General features: G+C 40.7%; 1 protein-coding gene across 2 annotated transcripts in view; it reads left to right on the top strand.

Annotated features, from left to right (window-relative positions):
- DLGAP1 (DLG associated protein 1) overlaps positions 1–8,950 on the top strand; it is a 928,622-nt gene extending 919,672 nt beyond the window's left edge. For both annotated transcript variants that reach the window (XM_075314493.1, XM_075314492.1), the window contains one exon: positions 4,229–8,950. In XM_075314493.1, coding sequence (XP_075170608.1) covers positions 4,229–4,444 — 216 coding nt within the window. In that variant the 3' untranslated portion in view covers positions 4,445–8,950. The remainder of the gene's footprint in view (positions 1–4,228) is intronic.
- The last annotated feature ends 10,742 nt before the right edge of the window (positions 8,951–19,692 follow it).

Genomic DNA, 19,692 nt, shown 5'->3' with positions numbered 1-19,692 from the left:
TTTCCTGTTGTTCATCTTCTTATTAGAAATTGTGCAATGATACTGTCTAGTATAATCAATAAAGGGGTTGCTAACTACTTTAACTTGACTTATAAATTGGTACATGGTGGTAATAACAATAGAAACCAAACATTACTACTGAACCCTCACCGCTCGTCCGTACTGCTGCCGGTGTCCCTTTTTGCTTTCCAGGCTTCCTCCTCCAGGGAATTCCAAGTGACTGTTACAGCTATTCATCAATCCCTGATTGGCTGCAGCAGTCATGTTCCTCCTGAGCTGGAATCCTGGCTCTTCTTTAGGCTTGGATGGAACATGACCAGTGCAAGCAATTAGACAACCTGATTGATTGGAGCAGTCACCTGATTCTTCCTGCCAAAAGTAGATACTAGGAGACTGGCAAGCAACTCTGTCAAGCAGTCATGGTAGTGGCGAAGGTCCAGTTAGGTATGTGGTTATTTTTTGTTAGAACCACCCTGGGTCTATGATTAAACAATGTAATAATGTACAACCTCTTAAAGACCTGACTACTTTTTCGTTCTTTAGGTGGAAATACACTGACGAGCAAAAGGGTAACAATATTTAGAAGTTTTGACTTTCAGTCTTCATATCTCACCATCCACTACAGCTTTGTGTGTGAGACTACTTTCATTTTATAACTACAAAAACACATACAGCTGCACTCTAAAATGCTAACATTGAATAAGGGAACTATGGTTTTGCATTACTACTATAGGAATATTTGAAATAAAAGAGATACTTAGCTTATGTATTGGCCAATGCATGTGAGCCCGGTACCAATGACAAGGTGATGTCATATATATACCAGGACCCTAACATGAAATGCCTCTATCTGGGTTAAAAACCTACGTGTCTGGGCAGAAAGGACCCAGCTATTAAAGAGGGTGGACATAGCCTGGTTTGAGGGTGGATGCTCAGTCAGAAAGAAATGCACATATATAAAAAAAAACCTGACCCGCTCATCCAATAGGTGTGAACAGGTGCCAGCTGAACAACACACTTTATAACTACAAAAATACATACAGCTACACTCTAAAATGCTAATATTGAATAAGGGAACTATGGTATTGCAATACTGCTATAAGAATGTTTTAAAAAAAAAATAGATACTTGGCTTATGTCATTGGTTACCGGGCTCATGTGCATTGGCTAATACTAAGTATCGCTTTTTTTCAAATATTCCTATAGCAGTAAAGCAATACCAGAGTTCTCTTATTCATTATTAGCATTTTAGAGTGCAGCTGTATGTGTTTTTTTAGTTATGATATGTTTTCAGCTGGGACCTGTTCACCCTTCTTGGATGTGCGAGTCAGTTTTTTATATAATCGTACCTTCATTTTATAGACAATCATCTTGGTTATCTCATACATACATTTGACTAGCAACTATTTAGCATACTATTAAGCCTGCTTTACACGTTGCAATTTCGCATACGATATCGTATGCGATTTGCAACGCCCCCATCGTATGTGCAGCATGTTCAATTTGTTGAACGTGCCACACAAACAATTAACCCCCGTCACACATACTTACTTTCCATACGACCTTGATGTGGGTGGCGAACGTCCACTTCCTGGAGTGGGAGGGACGTTTGGTGTCACATCGACGTCACGCGGCAGCCGGCCAATAGAAGCGGAGGGGCGGAGCTGAGCGGGACGTAAACATCCCGCCCATCTCCTTCCTTCCGCATTGTGGGCCGGGAGCCGCAGGAGGCAGGTGAGATCTGTTCATTGTTCCCGGGGTGTAACACACTGCGATGTGCGCTACCCCGGGTACGATGAACAATCTGACGTTCAATTTGTCAGGAATGAACGACGTGCATGCGATGAACGTTTTTTCGTTCAATCGCAATTGCACGTCGCTGTCACACGCTACAACATACCTTACAATGTCGGATGTGCATCACTTATGACGTGACCCCACCGACACATCGTAAGATATCTTGTAGCATGTAAAGCGGGCTTTAGTTATGCAGATTCTTGTCAGCACCTCTATTCAATATTATCGAACCATTTCTTCCCCAATCTTGACATATACTTCGGGTCATTGTCCTGCTGGAACACTATGTCGTCCTTTTCATACCCATAGTACTCGAGTGTACAAAGTAACTGGCCTTGTAGGATACTCATATATAGCTCAGCATTTAGACCACCATCGATACTGGTCAAGCATCCATCGCCTTTAGCTTTGAAACAACCCCATATCATCAGGCTTCCTCCACGAAACTTGACAGTTCCTTCAACTGTTTGATCCGTTGAAACCTTTCCCCTTTGTTTCTTCCACACCTATTTGCACCCACCAAAATCTAGTCTGTTGACTTTCAGCTCATTGCTCCAACTCACTAGTTTCCAATCTTCTACGATCCACTTTCAAACATTTTTGCAAACTTGAGCGTCTTATAATGATATTGAAGTCAAGGCTTCTTCACCTTTTTTCAGGCCACCTTTCCAGACTTTTGTAACGTGTGTCGCATGGTACTTTCATGGATGTCTGTGATCTCACTATGACGAAGCATACGAGTCACCTCCACTGCTGTGTTTGTACCACCTGAACTGACAGACCTTGTGATGAGACGACTTGTTGACTCCAATACTTACCTGGATGACCACCACTTCTTGGCTTTTGAATGGATGGGCAGACTTCATTTCTTGTTCTTCCAACTGTCAATGCACTCACATTATGCAGTTTGGCAATTTTCTTGGAAGAGAAACCGCTATCGATGTGCTGAATGATGATGTTTCTCTTTTTGTGGGAAATCTTCATGGCTGCTCCTTTATTTGAACCAGTGACCTATTGCTTTGGAATCAACTTAATAAAACACTGAGCTATTGGAGAGTGTGAGAACAGTTTGCACTTTGTAGTATACAGGAAAAAAAAGATTTTTCAAACACCAGGAGCAAAACAGTAACAATGCAGTGACATAAGAATCTGCATAACTACTCATACGCTAAATAGTTGCAAATCAAACTTATGTATGAGATAGCCAAGTTGATTGTCTATAAAATGAAAGTAGCCTCACAGTCAAAGATGTAGTGGATGGTGAGAAATGGAGCCTGAAAGGAAAAAGTTCAAAACATTGTCATCATTTTAATCGTCAGTGTATGTAATTCCATGAAATATAACTAATCACACAATTGTATATAGCCCATGAACAAATCAATTATGATTTATGCATCGCATGCCACGTAGTTCATGGACATCTTCGACCAATTTCATCTTTGATGTAAAATCTTTACAGATTTCAGATGAACATGGTAAGAGCTGGGGTTTTTTACATGACGACTGTGAAATTGTAGGGTTTTGTGTTTGACCCACATGGGGCAAAAGCACTAGCGATTTGCCATTACTTCACAGCATGACCTGCTAATGTTATGTGCTTTGCCTGTATTTGATGCAGGTCTGCTTTAATAGTCTGGAGATGTTTATTCATTTCTATGAGAAGGATTTCCTAGGCTTGCTTTGAGATCCGCTGCAAGAACAGATGATTGGTATAATTTTAATGTGCTTCACTGGGACTTGCTGTGCAACTGTGGCAAATCGAGGGCAAATTTGTTGCCTGTTTTTCAACTACATTACACACTACTGCTGCGTAACGCCATGTGGAAATCCAGCCTAACATAATTGCCTATTCATATTAATGTGCACTGTATAATAATTTCTTTTAAATGTCTACTGGAATTTTTTCTAGGTAAGGATATATTGCTTAAAGGGGTTATCCATTCTGATACCTGTAGATTGCCAGATCCTGGCAGTATACAATATGCACAGTGTCAGGATTCCCCTCTATTGTCAGCTTGAGTGGTCATCACATGACTATACGTATGTGATTTGTATACTTGCAGATATTTGCTAACTAGTTTCTCATCTACTTCTCTGAATAGAATATTGAGAAGCAGAAATAATTGATAGTCTGCATGTGACCGCCAGTGTGCAAATTGCATATTTGTGGTCAAGTGATGACCACATGAGCAGACAATAGAGGGGAATCTTGATTGTGTGCAAGCTGCACAATGTCAGGATTTGGTAATCTGCAATCACATAGATCAAATGTAGAAAATTATGCTCAGCCAGGAAAACCCCTTTAAGTGGTAATTGTACTCATGTGTTTCAATCTATTTATTAAGCTCAAACAAAATAAGGAAACAGAGAAAAGCTTTCATAGCTTGTATGGAGAATCTGTATAATGCAATAAACCTTCTGCTTTAATCAGGAGAGAAGGGTCCCTCCTCCCGTGCCAAAGAAGCCATCGAAAGGTCAGGCCCCACTGGTCCGGGACAGATCTCTGGAAAGCACAGAGAGACAGCGGCATGAGGCCCGGAAGCGGCTGATGTCTGCGAAGCGCGCTGCATCTGTCCGACAGAATTCAGCTACTGAAAGTGCGGATAGCATTGAGATCTACATCCCAGAGGCTCAAACTAGGCTATGAAGCCATCTCAAGCAACACAGGGGGAATATTATATATCTATATATATTTATGACACAAAGTTACATATATAATATATCCTCTAGTTTGGTTTGGAAACACAATCATGTGTATATGTTATTTTGTATTTTTCTTCTCTTTCTATACTCTCTTTTACTTCGCTCATTTCCACCTAGCTGTCATGAAGTCCTTCTTTCAGATTGTGCCGTAAGCAGTCAGTTCTCTGAGGCTATGATCCTGCATCTCCCCCTCACTCATGTTGTCATTATAATGATCTTATACACAAGTCATCTCAACTGGACCTTCCTTTATTTTATATACCGGTACCTAAAATAAAGGAAGAATAACTCCATTGTATAGAAATCCTCATTGTGCCCTGTTTTATTTCCCTTTTGTCTAGAGCTACAGTAGTCTGTAATCTAGTGTACAGCAATAGAAAATTGTAGGGTATACAGTACTGTGGACTCTGATGTCTTCCTATTCTAAATGTGAAAAGCATGGGCTCGAATTCCCAACTTCTTTTCTATGTAGAGCAGATGGAGCACTTTATTGTAGGCCACAGACGCACCTCTCCCCAAAGGCAACAGGTGACAGAGGAGAATAGTTATACTTCCAAGGAACAGGCGGGCAGGTAATATATCTGTTCACACTCGATGACTTTCACACTTGCCTGCATGACACACTATAAAACGTGCTTATGCTATTACAATAGTGCACTTACAGATTCGTTCACGGTGAAAAAAGATATATGTGTTCAGACTGGTCAGAAAATGGCATCAAATTGCTATTCCAAAATCATTTTGAAATGAAGGCAATAATGTGAAAAGATAAATTAAACATTAATGACCCAAATTTGTGCTCATTGTAAGGCTATAGGTACAAGCATTGGTTGCTATGAAGGTCCAAAAACTGTTTTGATAATGGAAATCTGCTGCCAGGTTTATCCATAAATAAAGGGAAATGATGGATCCTGATTCCAATGCTGTGTCACTGAGCTTCTTGCAGTCATTTTTTTAGACTTGAATTGCCAATCATTATCTTTATTTAAGGAGGTGGTATACTAGAATGTATGGTGGCCACATCAATTTAAGGCCTCTTTCACACGTCTGCGTAAAACACACACATGTTTCACGGTCCGTGGTGAAGCTGCGTATATGTGTGCGTGTTCTACGTGTGCTGACCCTGTGCTATCCATGTGACATCTGGATAGCATGCGGACAGCATGAGCTGGTATACTTACCCATCTCCAGCGCTGCTGTTACTTCTGGGTCCGCGCTGAGTGCAGTGGGCCTGGAACTAACAGCAGAGAGAGCTGTACTGGAGACAGGCAAGTATAAAAATTCTTTATTTTTTATGTGCCATGTTTTTTCTCCGGTATGTGTCACACGGATCACATCAGTGTCCAGTCCTTGTGACACATGATCTGCTGGAGAAAAATGGACATGTCGCCGTGTGGAGCACACGGAAATGTGTGCGCTCCTTACGGACATACGGTCAGTGTGAAAACACGGACATGTGCGCAAACCCATTGAATTTAATGGGTCTACATGTGCCCATGTCTCTGGTACGTGTGACACAGACATTACATGTGCCGGAAACATTTACGTGTGAAAAAGGCCTAAAGTTGTTAAAGAAGTCTCTTTTCCAAATACCTCCTGTTTCCAATTGTGCCTGAGAGTGGCGCTATCGGTGTCCACTTTATTCCCATAACGTGACCCCCGGCTTCAGCGGCCTCTGATGTCCGGTGATGTCACTTCAATTTTCGCAATTTTCATTTTTCCTGACATCACAGAGGCGGGACCCAGTCTTCTTAAGTGACTGGGTTGTGGGTGAAGTTTCACCGCACGTCACAGCCCAGCATCGCACGCACTCTCTCCGCTGCAGCCGGGGGTCACATGATAGGGACTGAGCAGTCAGCGATTGCACTGCTCACAGGCACAACTGGACACCGGAGATATTTATAAAAAAAACTTCTTTCATAGCTTCGATGTGCCCACTATACAATGTAGTGGACCACCTCTTAACACCCTGCCCCAATATTAATTGATAGCTGCCTGTATACACATGTGCATAGCCACAAAGTTGCCAATCAGTGGTAGAGATGGTGATATCCAGAGCTCAAGAATATGGAGCTGGTTTGGATGTCAGGAGTTCATCATTGAGAGGACTTGCAGAACGGCGAGAGATAAGATAGTGTTTTATAAAAACTAAAGAAAAACGCTAAGAAAGTGACGTGGCACTGAAATCAGGGTCTTGGCTGCTACTTTATGCTGCTGTCAGACGGAACAACATTTGGTGACAGATTCTCTTTAAAGTAGTGATCCACTGTTATTCTGCTTCCTATGTGTGAGATCAGACGTCTCTAAAAGTAAACATATATAGTTTTTTTTCTTTTAAAGATCAGATCTTGTCTTCTAGATACAAGGCAGTAATGCCCATACTGTGCAGGTGGCAGATCGCTCCTTGCCTTGTTGGAAACACTTTTCAGGGGGTTTGGATCTGTTCATTACAAGTTACTACAGAGCACGGTGACTGCAGTAAGATATTTATCTGTGTAAGCAGAGGCGGGAGTGTAGGGACGGCTTTATTACAATGTACAACTTATTTGCAAGACAATCTGAGTTAGGGCATCAGTTCCTTATAGTAAAGGAGGGGAAGAAGGTCTTATCGTCAGAAGACCCCAGAGATTTACATGGGATGCTGTGGGACACATATTGCTTTGGAAACATAGAGCCGCTGCAGTATCTAGAAGACAAGTACAGTGATTCCTATGGAAGAAAATATGTAAATTAGAGGCCAGAACTAGTGGAAAGCAACATTTCTGAGCTAAGTACAAGCAAGATTGATTTTAGAAAGCGCTCCCTCTTTAATATATGTAATCACTGGCAATGTTCACATTTTCAGGAATTTGATTAGGATTTTGATTCATATCAAATATACTAAAATTCTGCATCTAAAGCAAATAAATGACAGATTTAAAGGGAATCTGTCACCAAGTTTGTGCTCCCCCATGTTAGAGGAGTATGATGTAGAGACAGAGAACCTGATTCCAGTGATATGTCATTTACAGGGCTGCAGTGTTGATAAAACCACTATTATTTACCAGTTCTCTGAATGCTGAGCTCAGTATTACCCCGCCCACAGCACTGATTGGCAACTTCTTCAGGGATACACTGTGCATAGGCAGAAAGCTGCCAAATAGTGGTGGAGGCGGGGTTATACAAAGCTCACAAATGCGGAGGACTACATGGCAGCAGGCTTACTAGTCCTCTAGCCATAATCTCCAACTGATAATACAGTGATTTTATCAAAATTACCGCAAGCAGCTCAGTAAGTGACACATCCCTGGAATCAGGACCTCTGTCTGCTCTCAGATTCACATGCAGCAAAAAATCTGGGTGATATAATGACCACACTTATTTTACAATTTGCTGCTTGCTCAATATTGTCCTTGGAAACGTTATTGCAATGAGGCTGATCATCGCAGATTCACAGCAGATCCAAGAGTCAGACTCTTTCTATGAAATATACATGCTGGATGCGGATGGCAAATCCTGAACGTGTGAACATAGCCATACATCCAAAATACTACCCAATACCCTTCATATTCCATAGTGTTTAATTTATCGAATATAATAACTTATAAAAAATAAAACACTATATTATTGTTTTATTAAAACTTTTGAAACTTTTTTTGAGCAGTCTTTGTTTTTCTATTTTTGTACATAATTTGCTATGTGTCTACAGTAGTCCAGTGATAGATAATGTTTTAAAATATATATATATATAATGATGCACTTTACCTTAATATGGTCGGAGGACAGGAGCTCAGGAGAAATATCCACGCTGTGATTTTCATCAGCAGAGTTTGCATTCAGACATAACATTGTACTAGAATTTGAGCACACAGTAATAATCCATGATAATGGTCCCATTTATTTAACTTGGTTGTACAAGAGCAGAAGAATTAGGTGCAAGGTACTATTCAATTCTAAGGCCAGGTTCCCTAAAAGCGAAAACGCTGCCTTTTTTTCCCGCTACACTTTTTTGTGACAAAATTCCGTGGATGTAATTTCATGAAAACTCTTGCCCAATATGCTTTTAAAGGCCGTGTTAAACCATGTGGTTTTTTAGGGTGATTCCGCAGAGAGTCTGAAAAAATGCATGGGTAAAACGCAGTTGCGTTTTTAAGAGCAGAATCCCAGCAATTTGTGCATAGAGTAATGAAATGCATTAAGGAAAACCAACCATTTAAATGTGCATCAAAATGCATCATTAAATTAAAAAATGCATAAAAAATGGCGCAAAAACACAATAATCAGACAAAAATGCTATTTCATATTCTGGTGCAGAAAAACCCCCCACAAACAATAAAAAAAATCAGCATTTTTGCACATGGGAACATGGTCACAGAGTAGCAGATGCACTTTTCAAGTTAAACATATAACATATCTTTAACGGGAACTAATCACCAGGTTTTCCCTTATAAGCTGTGGCCACCACCAGTTAGCCCTTATATACAGCATTCTAGAATACTGTATATAAGAGCCCAGGCCACTCTGTAAAAAATAAAAAATACCTTTATAATACTGACCTAGGAGGCGGTCTAGTCTGATGGGCGTCAATGAACGCGGGTCCGGCACCTCCTCTCTGCTGCGCTCTTCGTCCCCCTTCTTCTCAGCCCAGTGTGGATGATGCGTCTTACGTCATCCACACAGGACGACATTGTGGTCTTGCGCAGGCGCACTTTGAGCTGCTCTGCTCAGGGCAGATCAAAGTACTGTAACGCGAGGAAAGGTCAAAGACCAACCGCACATGTGCGCTACAATACTTTGATCTGCCCTCGGCGAGCAGATCAAAGTACGGATGTGCAGGAGCACAATGGAAGCCTCTGTGTGGATGAAGTAGGCTGGGAAGGAGGATGGCGATCGCACAAGATAGAGGAGACATCGGAACGGAGACCAGCGACACACATCGGACCTAAGCGCCTCCTAGGTGAGTATAATACAGGTGTTTTTTTATGTTCTACAGAGCGACCTTTTATATACAGCATTGTAGAATGGTGTACATAAGAGCTCACTGGTGGTGGCCACAGCTCATAAGGGAAAGACCTGGTTCCCTTTAATATAAATGATGCATGGGATAATAGTAGACCATGACATACATATGTAGAAACTCATTAGGCCTTATACAATAGATATAAACTTCGGATACACTAAACTATTGAGTCTTCAAGAAGAAACATTTTTAAGTTTCCCTGTAAACACTACTCTTTATACCACCTAAAGTCTAGTTGTTATCTTGATATGCAATATATTAAAGCATTTAGATGTTATTTATATATTTAAGGAACATGGGAGATACTATATAAAAGTGTATAAGAAATGTAACACCACCAGCAGTTTCCATATCTGGAGATTCTTCCTACAACTTTCACTTGCATATGGAAATTCTAAAATTGATTTGTATAATTTGGTAAATTACTCCCCAAAAATGCTTAGATGCATAGATAGGTCACATTAAAAATATGTTCAAAGACATCTGATGTTTGGCTATTGGGACCCCCACCAATCAAGAATATGAGGATCCTTGTCCTCCATTTTGTATGGTTGGTGGTGCTCCATTCAAAAGATATGGACTCAAATAGCGGAGTGCTGTACTTGACTATCTGACAGTCCCACAAACTTTCAATGGAGCCGCAGTGTGCATGCTTGGCTGTTACTTTATTCAGCCTGGTGACATGGGAGCATGGTTCTTGCAATCTGTGGGGGTCCAAGTAATGGGATCACCCATGATTAGATAGAATCCTTTAGTTGGATTTTCATATTGAATATGCAGGTTGGATTACTGATGTCAGTAGTGGGCCTACATTTATTATAACTGAAAGAATAGCTGACTTTGTTACTAGAGATGGGCGAATAGTAACTATTTGTGTTCGGATAATGCTTACCTAATACCAAGTACTATTCCAGTATTTGTCACAACAAGAAAAATGCTTGGGTTCCCCACTGACTTGCATTGGGTTTGTTATTCGTGATGAATACCAGAATAGTACTTTGGGATTTGTTATAAATAATCTGAACATGAATAGTTACTATTCGTCCATTACTATTTGTTACCCATCACAAACAGAGTTTAGCTATTGTTTAAACTGTTTTGGAAATATGAAAGCTGCTCTGTGATGTGTGTCCAGACTGCGTTCATTGCCTTCAAAAAGTGAGATGTTACCAATGCTAAATTTCATGTTGTTTGGGGCTAAAATTCTAATGTGATACCTGCTCATCACAGAACAGGTTAAGCTTTCCAGGACAGATGAGTCTCATCTCTACTTTACATAAGATGCCATATGTGCCCATGCCCAAAAATTACCAAAAATGTAAACCACGGTAAATTTCTAAATGTAATAAAAATAGTCCTGTCATTCCAGTTTAGCTTTCCAGCAGCCACTGTCAGACGTCCAGGGGATTCCTGGCATGTAGGTCTTAATAACTACCTTCTTCTGATCAGCAGGAAGTTCACATATTAGAAAAACATCTTGTTGAAACAAGAAAATTAAAGCAATAACACAAAGTTAAATGATTCCAGTTATACTTAAAGAGTTTTTCACTTTAGCATTTTAGAAGTACACATTGCAAACTTTTGGCTATGTAAGCATTATCTTTATAAAAGAAGCACTGCGATCATGGTTTTAATCCTTTCTAATATATTGCATTCATCATGTTATATAGCACTATGTACTTACAATTGCTAAATTTGCCTTTCTGCCCAGCTAAGTCATCTGTTTTCTATTAGGCCTATGGCATCTTGTGATAAAAACTGACTAGCAGAATCCTTCTAAGCTCTATGTAGAAACAAGAAGTCTCTTTTGCCTGCATGAGTCATGAGTCACTGCAAAAGTCAAAGGCTGGGAGCGAAGCAGAGAAACTGGCTCTGGAGCTAAAGCGGGAATTTAATCATGGAAGGATAAGAGACTTTCTGTTTCTACACAGAACAGAGAAAATAGAAGAATTTACTGGGCAAAAAGGCAAAATGAGCAATTTTAAGTACACAGTTCTATATAAAATAATGAGTGCAATATATAAGGAAGATAAAAACTATGAAGGGAGTGCTTATTTAAGAAAGTCCATTATACATCACACACAGTGCAATCAGCTATTCTACAGGATACATGATAAATATCTAATTGTGGGAGATTCCACCACTTGGGCTCTTGTTGCTCAATAGAGTCAGAATGTAATAGTCTACATCTAAAGGCCCCGTTACACGCAATGACGTATCTAACGATATATCGCCGGGATCACGGATTCCATGACGCACATCCGGCGCCGTTAGCGTTGTCGTTGTATGTAACAGCTCCGAGTGAGTGTTAACGATGGAAAATACTCACCTTATCGTTCATCGTTGACACGTCATTCCTTTTCAAAAAATAGTTGATTGTTGAGGTCGCAGGTTGTTCGTCGTTCCCGAGGCAGCACACATTGCTACATGTTACACCCCGGGAACGACAAACAACACCTTACCTGTGGCCGCCGGGAATGCGGAAGGAAGGAGGTGGGTGGAATGTTACAGCCGCTAATATCCGCCCCTCCGCTTCTATTGGGCAGCCGCTTAGTGACGCCGCTGTGACGCCGCACGAACCGCCGCCTTAGAAAGAAGGCGGTTTGCCGCCACAGCGACGTCGCTAGGCAGGTAAGTCCCGTGTGACGGGTCATAACTATGTTGTGCGCCATGTGCAGCGATTTGCCCATGACTCACAATCGACGGGGGCAGGTACGCTCGCAAGCGATATCACTAGCGATATCGCTGTGTGTAACGGGGCCTTAAGGCTGCCCTCACAAGGCCGTAGATTCTTTCATGAGAGAGATGATTTCAATGCACCAATAGACTTGAATGGATGCGCTTCATCTGATTTGTGCTGCCAATAGCAGCATGCTGCGATTTTTTTTTTTTTTTTTTTATTTCTCATGAAGAATCAGCATGTGAAAAAATACATTTGTCGGCACTGCTCCATAGTATAACATTGGTCTGAGGACCATCTGATAAAACATCGGCTAGCCCCCATCCGTGTTATACGCTTGAGTCAGCACAGGCTAAAAAGATTGCTGAATTCAGCAGTTACCTATTTCCATCAATCCCCAGGACATTGAATCTAACAAGGATAGTGATCTCTGTTCTTGTGATCAGATATGTATCACCTTTGATTAGTTGATAAATATCTTTGCTAGACAAAACAGTCCTAAAGAAGTTCTAAAACATAAGAAAATATGTAACTTATTTTTTCATAAACAGCTCCACTCTACTTTGTACACTAAAGTGTACTTTACACGCTGCAACATCGCTAGCGATTGCTAGCGATGTCTAGCGCGATTGCACCCGCCCCCGTCGTACATGCGACATTTGGTGCTCACTGCCGTAGCGAACATTATCGCTATGGCAGCGTCACATGCACATACCTTGTCAGTGACGTCGCTGTGACCGCCGAACAATCTCTCCCTCAAGGGAGAGGTGCGTTCGGCGTCATAGCGACATCACTTGCGACGTCACTAAGAGGCCGGCCAATAGAAGCGGAGGGGCGGAGATGAGCGGGACGTAACATCCCGCCCACCTCCTTCCTTCCGCATTGCCAGTGGACGCAGGTAAGGAGATGTTCGTCGCTCCTGAGGTGTCACACATAGCGATGTGTGATGCCGCAGGAACGACAAACAACATCGTACCTGTGGCAGCAGCGATATTAAGAAAATGAGCGATGTGTCAACGATCACCGTTTTTGAACGATTTTGCGATCGTTGCTCATTGGTGTCACACGCTGCGGTGTCGCTACCGGCGCTGAATGTGCGTCACTAACGACGTGACCCCGACGATATATCGGTAGCAATGTCGCAGCGTGTAAAGTACCCTTTAGTTTGTAGTTGACACTCAGTATCATGAGTGTTGGTGGTCCACTCAAAGTATATGGGACTGAAATAGTCACTTTTTTTCTAGCCTCGGTCTAGAGTCAAGAGCTGTCTATGGAAAAAATAGCTGAAATATTTTTAAACAAATGCATTTATTTATAGCCTGTTCACGTTCACATCGTCATATTACAACTCTATAGGGGCAGAGTTATATTCTGACAAATTTGCCAAAAACTTTAAGAATTTTTTTCTGTATTTTGAAATCAGGATCCAACTCTGTTCCCTCGCTGGCCTAGCCTTAGCCTATTTTAGAAATATGCAATTGATTAATTCTTTGAGGTTTTTGCTAGTTGTTGCTTTTCAGTACGCAAAGTACAAAGTATTAGATTTATCATTTTTGTACACAATGAGTAATCTACTAAAGATAGATAACTCTTCTACAATGTACGATGTTCAATCTAGTCCTCCTTGGTAGGCAGCATTCACTTCTGTGCCCAGCATCCTCCATTCTCAGCCCGAGAACATGGGCACCTCTGGCATTCATGATGTTATGACTAGGATCAAGGATGCCGGGAGCAAAAGTGAAGACTGACCTCCATGGAGGATCAGACTGGACACCGGACCAGGGCAAAGTAAATCAAAATGCTCATCTCTCTAATCTAGATGTCATATCTATAGAGTTACACTGCCTATGACCTATCTATACTTTATTTCCTCATGTTATGTAGAAATTAAAATGGTATGCATTGTAAATGGACTAAGAAAATATTGCTAAGATCTGTATCCCAATCCACATTTTCAAGTATTGCCTTTCTTAATAAAATTTTCATATGCAATTGTGAAACACAAAAACAGCACCCTGAATCAAAGCCAATAGCCCAATCTGTTTGCATAAAAATGTAACTCATACCTAGTATCCCACCAAAGAGTCTGAAATATTCTCATTACAAATATTCTCACATTACATTAAAGGCAAATATAGTAATATATATAAATAAAAATGGTGATATGAGTTGTATTGAGTACTAAGTTGTTTAGAAACTAAGTATTATATTTTTTGCAGATGTTGCCATAACTCTGGACCTTTTTTTTGTAATGAATGTTGATGAATAAAAATGACATTTTTAATATTTAAATGGAAAAAAATATGATTTATTTATATTTCACTTTATTTTACCTGTATTGTCAATGTTTGAATGTGCACCTTTGAATTCTATTTGAAATTGTGCATCAATTCTTCTATATTTTATTTTTTATTATTATTTTTTTTGTATTTGATTGCATAAAATAAAACCATACCTGGAATGTGACAAGTGTCATACCTGCATTCCCAGTTGTGATTTTAAAAGTGTTTTGCTTAATTCCAATAAGTTCTAAAAATTGAAAGCATTTTGATAGATGTGAAAGAGCATTTGTATGCTTTTATGGACTCGAACTTTCCTCAAGTCACCTTCCAAGTTTGGTGCGTGGACTGAAAAATTGTAAATAAATTAATGTTTCCCATAATGTAAAAAAAAAAAAAAAAAAGAAAAAAAGGAGAAAAAAAAGATGAAATGGAATAAAATTATTAATGCATTTATTGTAATGGTTGTGGATGTTTTTAATAAAGCAAGAGAAATCACATATAAGCCGGTAACCTAGCCTACCTGAAGAAGATAACATGGGACAACATGTGACAATGATTAATATACGCGTTACACAAAATGAGACAATATAAAGAACACATCACACGTGGATCAAACTCAATCTGAAGATTACCTTAGTCACTCATATATGCACAGGTATTCAGTATGCAACTACAAATGTCCCAATAGTCCATCTCCATCTTGACTTCTTTGTCCTCCCATCAGCTGGATGACAAAACCACTTTGGCTATGTTCACACTTCTATAGAGGGCTCAAAAATATCAAGACAAATGAACGTCTCCTGCCGAGTTCAGACTAAAACATTACCGTTCGATTGTCATGATTGCTCTACGAGCCAAGCAGGACCTTTTTCTTCCGTGCCTAGGACTAACAATAGCCAACTCTAATGAGCTGGTGGGTCTCTTGCTTTGTGTATGTAAAAAATATAAATATGATACCTGATAGGACATTATTCGTGTAAGAATCAAGTGACATATACTGCATGATGCTTTTGCGCTGCTGTGGAAAAACCTAAGGTCCAGTCCGTGAAGTGGATGAAAAGGTGCTTTATTAAAGCGTTTTGGATTCATTGCCTATTCTGAAGGAGGAGTAGGGTTTCACTCCGAAATGCATGAATAAAGCACAGACTGGACCTTGGGTTTATCCACAGCAGCACAGATTGATCCACGCTTCTACAAGTTCCTATCTGTTACTTCCAACCTTAGGTCTTGTGGACCTTATGGAAGCTGTTATCACTTGTATACTGGTTATGTGAAGGTGAGTGACCTGCTCTCTATTTCATTTTCCTTTTATTGGGTAAGACTCTATTGCGCTGTTTTCTCCACAGTATTGTGCATGACGCTTTTGAAACATGAGGCAAAAATAGCATCACATGTTCCAATAGAGAGCCACTGACTGTCCGAGACGGATTTTGTAACTACACTGACCCAAACCAGAAAATGCTGTCCTACCATCACTTTTTGGTACTTTAGGATGACAGTACCCATTGTTGCAACTCCATCCTTACTAATTTCACACTAATGTCCTTATTTTAACACATCTGTGATAGACAGGTTCTCTTTATTGTGCAGTTGGGAATATCCCTTTTATTGTGAAATACAACATAAGGAAATAATAACTGCACACTACACAGAGGCCTGAATAGCACATTGCAACCATCTACTCTCTCACTTGGCCTTGGATAAGGGGTACTGTGAAGGAAGTATCTGTGCTATAGAGATGCACTAAATCAGTGAACAGATGGAAGTAACATGAAAGCTCCTTAAAAGGTTATCCAACTTTTTAAAAATCAGCAGCAAATTTTAGAAAACCAAAAAATAAACAGTACTCACGTCAACCTTTCCTCGTAGGAGTGGTCCTCATAGATTACATACGACCAAAGGCCCCTCAGTCACGCCATACTTTACATCAGTGGTCAGTGCATTAGCACTGGATTGACAGGGGCAATAATAGATTAGTAGTGATTATTTTTGATGTTACATTAGTTTTACCTATGGAAGGCAGAAAATAATATCTTACGAGTCCCTTCTTTGCCTCTATTTGTAAGAAAGGGTATAAAGCTATCAGGTAAGTAAAATTTAAAAACATGATCCTATACATTCCACGTGTCATGTACTAATTGGGCACTTAACTGGACCAAGACTTTTGCTGCCACTTAAATGCATTTCATAAAGTTAGTATGTCTCTGCAAGTGATTTTGAAATCCATCGAATGTAAAAAATATTAATTTAAAGTGGATAATATGCAAATGTTTTACTTTATGTACAAGGACAAGATGTGACAATATCAAATTCACATAAAAATTAAATATTTTTCTGACAAAATTCCAAAATATATATCTGTTATACTGTAATATATATGCAATCTGTCCCTATCATGCAAACATTAAAGTACCACTCTGGCGGGAAGAATGGGGGGTGGGGGGTTCATCACTCTTGTGGTGCTTTAAATCAAAATCCCCCGCCTCCAGTCTTATACTCAGCCTCCAGCCTGTTCATTCTTTTTTAGCATCACTCCGGGCACGGTGCCATCTTGTGCCTGTAATTTCTGACTGTCCGGAAGTCAGAAGTTATGTTACAAATGCGCAATAAAAGTCTATGAGAGCCAGAACCATGCTCTCATAGAGTTGCATTGAAGAGTGACTTCCGGGGCGCTCCATGAAACACTAGAGTTACAGACTGCCGGAGACCGACCGGAGCGAAGCTGAACACAGATGAAGACGCCAGAGGGAGAGTTTAAGAATACGGGCAGGAGACTAAGGGGTACTTTGCACGCTGCGACATCGCTAGCCAATTGTAGCAATGCCGAGCGCGATAGTCCCCGCCTCCGTCGCAGATGCGATATCTTGTGATAGCTGCCGTAGCGAACATTATCACTGCAGCAGCTTCACATGCACTTAACTGCCCTGTGACGTCGCTCTGGCCGGCGATCCGCCTCCTTCCTAAGGGGGCGGGTCGTGCGGCGTCACAGCGACCTCACACGGCAGGCGGCCAATAGAAGTGGAGGGGCGGAGATGAGCGGGACGTAAACTTCCCGCCCGCCTCCTTCCTTCCTCATTGCAGGTGGTACGCAGGTAAGAAGATGTTCCTCGCTCCTGCGGCTTCATACAAAGCGATGTGTGCTGCCGCAGAAACGAGGAACAACATCATACCTGTCGCTGCAGTGAAATTATGGAAATGACCGACACTACACAGATCACCAATTTTCGACGCTTTTGCAATCGTTTATCGGTGCTTCTAGGCTTTACACGTTGCAACGTCGTTACCGGCGCCGGATGTGCGTCACTTTCGATTTGACCCCGACGATATCGCAGTAGCGATGTCGCAACATGCAAAGTACCCCTTGGATTTACAGCAGTATTCCAGCAGTGAAATGAAAAACAAAAACAAAAACCGCTAGAGTGGTGTTTTAAGTATTGTAACGATTTTAACAGGTCAGATATTTTTGGTTGAAGTTGATGAAACGTTATTTTAGTATTAGATTATATGGTGTATATACTAACACGTATGAAGGGGAAGATTTGGCAGTTTTACTCCTCTCCAAGTGAATACAGCGCTATGATTATCCACTGATTATTTTGTTAACTGCCTTCCAAGTGCATTTTGTAGAATGATAAAATAAAATATTTCAATTAGTTCAATTAGGAATCATTCATCATTGGCAAACTAATTTAATGTGGTTATATTTAGCTATGCAAGAGTAAAGGAACATCTTACAATAAGACGTAGTACCTCAACTCCCACAATTTTAACATCTTAAAAGTATTACCGCATTCTGTACAAAATCATTTCTCCTGCTCTTGTTGTGGAAAGCCGCACTAAGTACACAAAACCATTATTTTACACTTACATTGTTATTTTTCAGCACCTCCTGCCATGCTAATATTAAAAGGATTGTCCAGGACTTCAATAGATGACATAACCTTAATCTAGGTCATCAATATCAAATTATGGGTGTCCATTTGCCGTCACCCGCACATATCGGCTATTAGTAGTAGAGATCAATGAATAAATTCCAGCGGAATTGAATTTTACAAAAATCCACATTCGCAAAAAATGTAACTTTTTGTTCTTCACTTTAACATGGATTCAACAAAATAGCGGCCACTGGCTGACATTTTTCTTAACCATAAAATTCCATCAAAAACCCCACATTTAATATTTAGGATTGCCTTAGATTTTCCATATAAATGTTTGATTTTGTACAAAATCAGACGTTAGGAAATTTTTTTCAATTCCAATTTCATATTTATTAACAAATATATTCTCTCCCATCCAAAAGTATCCGGTCTGTGACAAGAGTAAGATTTCAGGTGTCAATTTGAATTTATTACATCAATTCCCACTACAGTTTGTCCAAAATACAGGACATATGTGACATGGCCACAGTAGGGACAATCATGGGCACAACAGGAAAGTCTCTGCAATTGTCCTATACATAGCACAGACAATGTATTCTAGTGAGTAGAATAAAGTGGTATAGTACCCAGGCAAGTGCCAATAGTGGACCTCAATCTGTTTTATCACAGCCTCAGACCATCCCAGTAAAACACCATGCAGTACTGAGAAAGATATGGGTATGGCAGGTTACTGATATCGCCAATAATTAGGATGTTGGATATCTCCTTAACTAACAAATATACCCTCATAGCTGTTGCAGCATTAGCTGCGACATGTGATTAAGAGAGGTAAGCACAAAAATATGGAAAAAGAAACCGCAAAACTTCAGAATCTTGTACCTGTAGAATGCTTGCAGCGTTGGTTACACAAAAATGGTGTACGACAGAGCACAAGGTCACTATGTCTGCACCATTATAGTCAATGGCCCCGTTGGTGCATGCGTCCGAAACCCGTTTATTCTGTGCCCCGCTGTATAGCGTGCTGTGTTGTATACTGTGCCGCACTGTATACCGTGCTCCTCAGTATACTGCGCTCCGCTGTATTCCGTGCTCCTCAGTATACTGTGCTCTGCTGTAATATGTGCTCCGCTGTATACCGCACCCCACTGTATTCCGTGCTCCGCTGTATACCGCGCTCCTCAGTATACTGTGTTCTGCTGTATTCCGTGCTCTTCAGTATACCGTGCTCTGCTGTATACTGCGCCCCACTATATACTGCACTCTTCAGTATACTGTGCCCCACTGAGCTGCTAGGAGCAGAGGCCCGTGGTGAGCACACTAGAGTAGGGGGGGACGGGGAGTGGCGGCAGCAGG

The sequence above is a fragment of the Anomaloglossus baeobatrachus genome, chromosome 6 (assembly GCF_048569485.1).
Source record: "Anomaloglossus baeobatrachus isolate aAnoBae1 chromosome 6, aAnoBae1.hap1, whole genome shotgun sequence".
NCBI lineage: Eukaryota > Metazoa > Chordata > Amphibia > Anura > Aromobatidae > Anomaloglossus > Anomaloglossus baeobatrachus.
This window is presented reverse-complemented; position numbering and strand designations above follow the sequence as displayed.